Source organism: Falco biarmicus, chromosome 3, assembly GCF_023638135.1.
Source record: "Falco biarmicus isolate bFalBia1 chromosome 3, bFalBia1.pri, whole genome shotgun sequence".
Lineage (NCBI taxonomy): Eukaryota > Metazoa > Chordata > Aves > Falconiformes > Falconidae > Falco > Falco biarmicus.
The window spans coordinates 91,926,693-91,934,249 of NC_079290.1; the positions used below are offsets into that span (position 1 = coordinate 91,926,693).

General features: G+C 56.4%; 1 protein-coding gene across 1 annotated transcript; it reads right to left on the reverse strand.

Annotated features, from left to right (window-relative positions):
* Window positions 1-2,870: 2,870 nt before the first annotated feature.
* FOXQ1 (forkhead box Q1) lies at window positions 2,871-4,431 on the reverse strand. Its single transcript, XM_056332125.1, has one exon. The coding sequence runs from the start codon at window positions 4,287-4,289 to the stop codon at window positions 3,078-3,080; it is 1,212 nt and encodes a 403-aa protein (XP_056188100.1). The 5' UTR covers window positions 4,290-4,431; the 3' UTR covers window positions 2,871-3,077.
* Between the last annotated feature and the right edge of the window lie 3,126 nt (window positions 4,432-7,557).

Genomic DNA, 7,557 nt, shown 5'->3' on the forward strand with positions numbered 1-7,557 from the left:
CAGGTCCCGGCCCCGGCCCGCCAGGGGCTGCGGGCAGGGCCCTCCGCCCCGCTGCTGCCCACCTCGCCGCTGCCCGCCCCGCCGCTGTCCCCCGCCGCTGCCCGCCCCGTAAATTCACGTGCGGGTGACCAGACTGCTCCATCGCCCTTGCTCGGAAACGCGGGCACGGTCTGCGCAGCATCGCGAAGGGGGCGATTTCCAGCCAAAGGCCAACAGGGGGAAATTCGCCCCCGCCTCAGAGGCTGATGCCCAAGCAGGAAGGAGGCGGCGGGGAAGAGCCGACCCCTCGGCAGGCGGAACCCCCCAGCCCGGCCGCCGAGGGGGGCTCCGGGCACCGGCGGTACCTGCCCGCCCTGCCCCCGCCTCGCCCGGCAGCCACGGGGTCCCCTCACACCCTGGCCCCACCTGCGGGGGAAACCGAACAGACACGAGGGAAGGACACAGATACCCCTGATACTGTAGTGTGGACGTAACGTTTCCCGCCGTATCCAAAAACCGAGATTCACAGAACATAAATACTTATTAACAAGGCACGTCTCAAACTTTGTGGGCTCTTTTTTTTTCCTTTTAATGCAGATTTATGTTTTAATGAAAAAGGGACTTTTCTAAAAGTAAAAAGCGGAATGTTACCCTATCAAGCGGACTTTTACACACGCATTCATCCCTGCTCACGCTTACGTACATGCGATTAAATACCCGCTCGTGGCTGTAATAACAAATTCCACTTTCCGTCAAGGTGCTTATAACATACCCTGAAATACGACCATTACAGATCGACAAAACCAAAATACATTAACAGTTGCATACTGAGGGCTCATGTGGACTCATATGAAGACAAAGATGTTAGAATACGAGCTCGAGGAAAGGGTAGATTATTGAAGGGTAGATTATTTGCACAGAGCCTTGAAGGCAGAACGATGTCGAAATAGTGCGTGCGTGTGTGTGTGTGCATGCGTGTGTGTACATAAAAACCAATTCCTTCAAGGGTTGGATTACTTCATACATTAGTCACTAATCTCTCGCAATGTTCTGATGAATGTTATGGTCTGAACTAAACACACCATGAAATCTGCTTGAGCTTTATTGAAACAAGTCGGTGTTCTCGCCCGCGGATCGTTCTGTTTGAAGCTTTCCTTGCCCAACACACCTTCGCTATTCGGCGTGAGTTTTGCAAGTAGGGTTAGAAGCTACTCAGAGGCTGAACCCCGGCGCTGAGGGAAAAGGAGGTGGGGGAGAAAGTCCAGAGTCCGAAATAAGAGTAATTAGGAAAAAGAACAACCAGCGCCCAAAACTCTGCTTGTCATCGTTTGCTTTGGTGATCCGTGCTTACAGGAGACTCGGAGTGGGGAAAAGTCCGCCAATTCCATCCTTTTTACAATTAAAATAAACAAACGAACGAATAAGCCCCGGATTGTCATGTCGGTGTTTGTTTAGAGCTCTTCGAGTTCGGGGATGCCACTCAATGGTAATTCAGTACCACGGGCAGTTAAAACCCCATCCCTCCCTTCTTCTGACTCGGTCGTTCGGAGGCTTTCCTGACCGCTTCTGGCAATACGGAGCAGCCTCAACATGAGCAGCCTTGACATAACACCCATCGGGAGAAGGACACGTGTGTCCCCTTTTTATTCCCATCCAATATTCCATAGCGTTCACCCTCCCGCGGGTGCCAGGGGGGCTGCCTCCAGCAGAAGCAGCTGGAGCCCGGTCATGTCAGCGACCTTCCTGAAGTGAGTTTTCTTTGGACCAAGAGATGACAACAGCATTACGTTTCGTCTGCTGTCCTTCGGGGAAAAGAGAAAAAGAAGGGGGGGGGGGGGGGGGGGGGATCAAAAAAGGCAGGCGGGTGCCCAGGACTTCCTCAGGCTGCTCCCAAGCCAGCCTGCGAGTCTGCCTGCTGCAGACGGCCAGCCTTTCTGCCGAGCTGAGCATCGGCGGGGAAACCTGACTTGACTCGAGGAATTGCAGAGGGTTTCCAACCCTGGCAGCAGCCCAAGAGGAGAACTTCTCTCACCTCCCGTGGTCAAAATCAGGCGGGCCCGTCTGTGGCACCTCTACCTCGCCCGGTGGGGAGGCAGGGGCCGGCAGCCCGGCGGCCCCCGCAGCCCGAGCGCTCCCCGGCCCAGGCTGTCCCACGGCCGGCTCCCCCCGCCACGCCAGCACAGACAGCACGCTCTCCTTGTTACCGTCTTTATTCAGGGGGCAGCTTTTATTCGGGGGAGAGGAGAAAGAGAAAAAAAAAAAAAAAAGGAAAAAACACGGTGCCCGAGCGTCAATAGAATGCACACGCACATATGTTATATACAAACACAAAAATAAGATACGAAAAAAAATTACTTTTCTCTTCCAGTAGCAGTGGTCTTGGCCTTAAATGCACAACGCCAACCAGTACAGGAGACAGTGCCTGACGTTTCCTTGAGCCCTTTCCCCACTCCCGCCCCCTCCCCCGAACAATAATTAATTAAAAAAGCTGCACTCTCTTTTGTGTTAAAAACACTACTTTTATAAATAATTTAATGTCCTCCCTTCCCACGAAATGCTAGTTGCCGGACAGGAGAAAAGGATTCTTTTGGCACAGTGATGCATTGCTTTGCAGTACAGACCTACGGCTCCACAGCAGCCCCCGGCCCCCCTCCCTCTCTCTCTCCCTGCTCCTCCCGGCCCCCATCCCCGCCCCCCTAGTGCACAGCGCATCCCCCGGCTGCCGCCACCGCGGGCATCCCCTGCTCCGCTGCCCGCGGCTTCGGTGGCAGGAGATGCGGGGACAAGAGGGGGGACAGAAAGGAGGTGGTGAGGGAATGGCTGAAGTCAAGTAGTCTCAACGAACAGTAAGAAGCACTTGAGGCTCATGGCTATGTCCAAAACGACAGCTGTTTTGATTTTTTTTCTTTTTTTTTTTTTTTTTTTTTTTTTGGTTTCAGTTAAACCCACTGTCATTTCACTAAGGCACAGTCACCGCGGCTTTTGCGTGGCGGCTTTGGTCGCCTCTGGAGTTAAAGTGCGGGTTCCAGAGCCTCCTCCTTTCCCCCTCCCCGCCTCCCCGGGCAGGCCCCTCGCAGAGGGGGAGGAGGGGGGCTCCATTAAGCCAGGGGGGTCTCCACGGCGTACGGGCGGAACGAGGCCGAGCCCCCCGCCGCCGGCTGCGGCGGCCCGGCCAGCCGGAGGGGCCCGTAGAGCGGGGAGCCGGGCGGCCCCCTCCCGCCCTTGGGAAGGGCGGCGGGGAAGAGCGGCGGCCGCGGCCGCTCCGCCGGCGGCGGCTCGCCCTGGGCCAGCGCCTGCCGCCCGCCCCCCAGGAGCAGCGGCGGCGGCTCGCCCAGCCCGTAGGCGCAGAGCTGCAGGAGGCCGCCGCCGTAGAGGGCGGCGGGCGGGGGCTGCGCGGCAGGTGGGTAGGGGAGCAGCGGGTAGGGGCCGGGCAGCAGGTGCGGGGGCCCGGGCGGTGCCGGCCAGAGGAGGCGGACGTGCGGCGGCGGCTGCGGGGCGGCGCGGGGCCTGGCCGGCCGCCGGAGGAGGCTCTCGATGGCGAAGGAGCTGGAGAACTTGGCGCCGCCGCCGCCCGCCGCCCCCGCCCCGCTGCCCCCCGCCGCTGCCTCCTTGGCGGCGGCGCCCGGCGCGCAGTTGCAGGGTGAGGAGGCGCAGCAGCACCGCGGGGAAGCGCCGGGGGACGCGGCGCCCGCTCCGGCCGCCTCCTGCGGTGGCGGCGGCGGCGGCGGCGGGGCGGCGGGGCGGGCGGGCTGCGGCGGCGGGGCGGCGCGGCTGAGGCGCTTGCGGCGGCGGCGGAAGACGCCGTCGGCAAAGGTGTACTCGCTGCTGGGGTTCAGCATCCAGTAGTTGTCCTTGCCCCAGGGCCGCGCCGGGTCGCGCAGCACCTTGACGAAGCAGTCGTTGAGGGAGAGGTTGTGGCGCACCGAGTTGCGCCAGCCGGTGTAGGCGCCGCGGAAGAAGGGGAAGCGGCTCATCAGGTAGTCGTTGATCTCGGCCAGGGTCAGGCGGCCGCCGGCCGAGTCGCGGATGGCCATGGCGATCAGCGCGATGTAGGAGTACGGCGGCTTCGGCCGCCGCGTGTAGGGCTTCCCCTTGGCGCTCTCGGCCGGCGGCGGCGGCTGCGGGGCGGGGGGCGGCGGCTGGGGGTGCCCCGGCCGCCCGGCCCCGCCGCCCGGGCTGTTGGCGGCGCAGTCGCCGTCCGAGCCCAGCTCGCTCTCGGCCGGCGCCGGGGAGAGGGAGCCGCTGCCTTCCTGGTCGCTGCCGGCGCTGAGCTTGTCCTCGTAGTGCTGCGAGAACACCTCCAGCTTCATGGCGGCGGCGCCGGCGGGCCACCCCGCGCCCCCGCGGCTCCGCTGGGCGGGCGCGACCCCCGCCCCTCGGCGCAGCCCTCAGGGGCGGCGAGGCGCCCCGGGGGGTTTGTGCCCCCGCGCCGGCTTGGACAGCTCCGCGGCAGCAGGCAGGGCGGGCGGCGCTGGGCGGCGGGCTGGCCTTGGGCGGCCGCCCCGGGAGTCGCTGGCGGGGGGCTGACCGCTGGCCCTTGGCCCCTTCCCGGCCGCTGGGCGCTGCGGACGGGCGGCGGTGCCCTGCCGCCCTCGGCGGCGGACGGGGCGCTTCCTCCGGCTTCCACCTCCTGCTCCCCCCGCCGGGACGCTCGCTTGCTCTCCGCCCTCCTTTCTGTCCTGGCTCTTCACTCCCGCAGCTCCATGGGGCCGGAGGAGAGGGGCGAGGAGGCCCCCGCGGAGCTGGTGCGAGCGGGCGGCTGCCGGTGCCGGCTGCGCTCCGCGCCCCCCCGAGCCCGGTCCTCCTCGGGGCCGCTGTTACCGTTCGGCGCTGCCCCGGCGCGGGGAGAAGCTCTTGCCGGCCGTCGGGGTTACTCCTGGCTCTGGGGCTCCGGCCCCCGTCAGCGCCGGGGCGCCGGGCTGGCTCCTCGCTGCGGCGCGGGCAGCAGCCGGGTTATTAGGGTTATTAGTGTTATTGTCATTATCTCTCTCTTCCCCTGTGGTTCTGTGTCTCTCCACCACTTTCAGACCAGCCCATTATAACGCCGGCGAGAGGCGGAGCCAGGACGAAGATCTGAAAGGGTGGTGGGTGGAGAAGCAAGGTAGCAAAGGTGGGTATGCGCTAATAAGCCGTATCAGGGCCGTAATTAGCTGAGATGACAGCGAGGTCTTGTTGGAAAGTTATTTTACGAAACTTGTTTGTATTTTCTCCCGCCTGGTCCCTCCTCTTCCCGGGTATTTCGAATGGAGCCGCAGCTCGGCGCGACGTCGCAGAGCCGGGCCCGCCTCCCAGGTGTAAAATGCACACTGGCTTGTAGGTGGCAGAGCAGAACCTGTTACGTGCCGTGATTTATTTTAATAGCGCCGTGTACTGCAACAAGTTGTAATGTGACAGCTCAACAACCTGCTGGAAAATAATACACGGCTTCGCAGTTGTGAATTCCTAATGATTTATGTAGCCTGACAAAGTCGGTTCAGCCCGGGCCCCCCTCCCCTTCTGTCATAACCACACCTGGTGCAGGGGTAAGATGTGAACAGGTAGGCAAGGCTATGGGCTTTTGCTACGAGAGAATTAGTCTAAACTTTAACCTTACTTTTAAGTGTGTTAATGTACATACAGTAGCGTTGCGTGATCCCTTCCGGATGGTGCGTTTGTAACCTCTCTGTTACAACTGTTGCTCTCCAATAAAATCTTCTATTGTGGTTTTGGCTTTCTTTTTTTAAAACAATGACTTTGTTTTAACTTTTTTTTTTTTTTTTGTTCTCTCACATTGTGGGTCTATACATTTTCCATAAAACCTAGGACAACAAGTATTCTGTAATTTTGCCTAAACACTTTCTAGAAAAATTAATTTTAATTTTTGGGTTTGTTTTTAGGTTGAAGTTGTCAGCCTCTTACCCTCCTTCAGAGGTTTTGACTCTTTCAACAGTCTGCTAGACAGAACAACCCAACAAAGAGAGCTGTGTGGCAGTAGCTTCTCTGAAAACTCCTTGTTCAGTCCTATCCTGCTCGCTGTTCAAAGTCAATTGCAAAACACCATTTGACTTCGTACAGCAGTAGCACTAGCGTCTGCAAAACAATAACAGAACAAAAACATCAGCAGAAATCTAGTGTCATGCTTATATATTATTTCTCATATGTACACTTTGAATTTTGTGTCCTGGAGAAAGAGTTGGGTTGCTCCATATTTTTCAAAAGCAGTCTTTCTAAATTGGACCTTATTTTAGAATAAATACTTAGTGCAGAGTCACTCTGGTTAGGACTGTGCTGTTGTGGTCTGGCTCTTAAGGAGTGTTGGAGAGGAACATGAAAAAAGGCAGGTTTAAAAGACTAACAGAAGAAACAAACAGCACTGCTTTCTGCCTTGATCTCTCTTGAATAGAATATACATTCCCATACACAACTGCATTTTGTTGCAAAGCTTTGCCCTTTCTTCAGTTTGCCTGAAACTTAAATAGTAAATACTGAGCAATGAGATGTTCTTCTGTCCTTCTGGTTGTTCTCATGCTAACTTTAGTAATAATAGGTTTGATGTCTTCCTGTTGTCACTATAGCTGTACCAGTTCAGAAAAGCTGGCAATTCAGAAAGACAAAAATAAGAGGAGGGAGACCTCTCTTGGTTCCTTGTTGTTGTTGTCTCCATGTAATGTAAACGGAGATCTTTCAGTAAAGCGTTGCATTAGCTGTAGGTGCCAATGTTTGTGTTTAAGGGTATGGGAAAAAGCTACCATTCCTTCCAAAACTTGTATTTTCTAAGATGATGCCAACGGTGAGGGTAGGTTTTTTCCTCTTCCTGCTTTTGTTGTAAATAGCAGTGAAGTAGCGATGATTTGCTAGCTTACCTTTGATGTTTATTTTATTACCGTTCCACTATTTGTGTGGAAAATGTACACATTGTCTCTTATCTTTATTCAAAGAACTTAAAAAGTCATTCAAATGCTGTAGGTAAACACATCAGACATAACAGAAGCTTTTTCACAGCCATACTTCAAGACTAGGAGTGGATGGCAAAGCTGGTTTTGCAAGATTTAAAAGGGGACAGAAGCTTGTGCTTAAAATCATACAATTACAGAGATGGCTATTAATGGCTGGGAGCAGGGAGCCTTTTGAAGACCAACCAGCGCTGATACTTGTTGCTGCTCAAGGCCCCTTTGCTGCCTCTGAGCGAGCGCCCGTGGTAAACCGGCTCTTGAAATCTGTGGTGGCTCTTACCTGAGGAATCAGGGGAAGGTGCTTACGTGAAGGGCTGCGGACGGTTTAAACAGAGCCTTCCCGGCCCGAGTGAGAGTGGTGTGAGGCCCGTTGCTATTGCTGCCCATGAAACAACGAGCAAACTTGTAAGAAGTGGCGAAATAGTTCAAGTACTCCCGTCTCTCACCACTGAGAGTATATGTAACCTCAAGTCTTTTCCTGCTATAGTTTTTTAAAAGGCACAGTATCGCCTTCAGGTTTATAAAGATTAACACAATCATCGGAAAAACTGATTCTGTTAAGTAAACTTCACATCAAAAGCACTTTGATGTGCTGTATTATAGCAAAGCCAAACACTCCACCCCCATCACCCCAAGAAAAACCTCC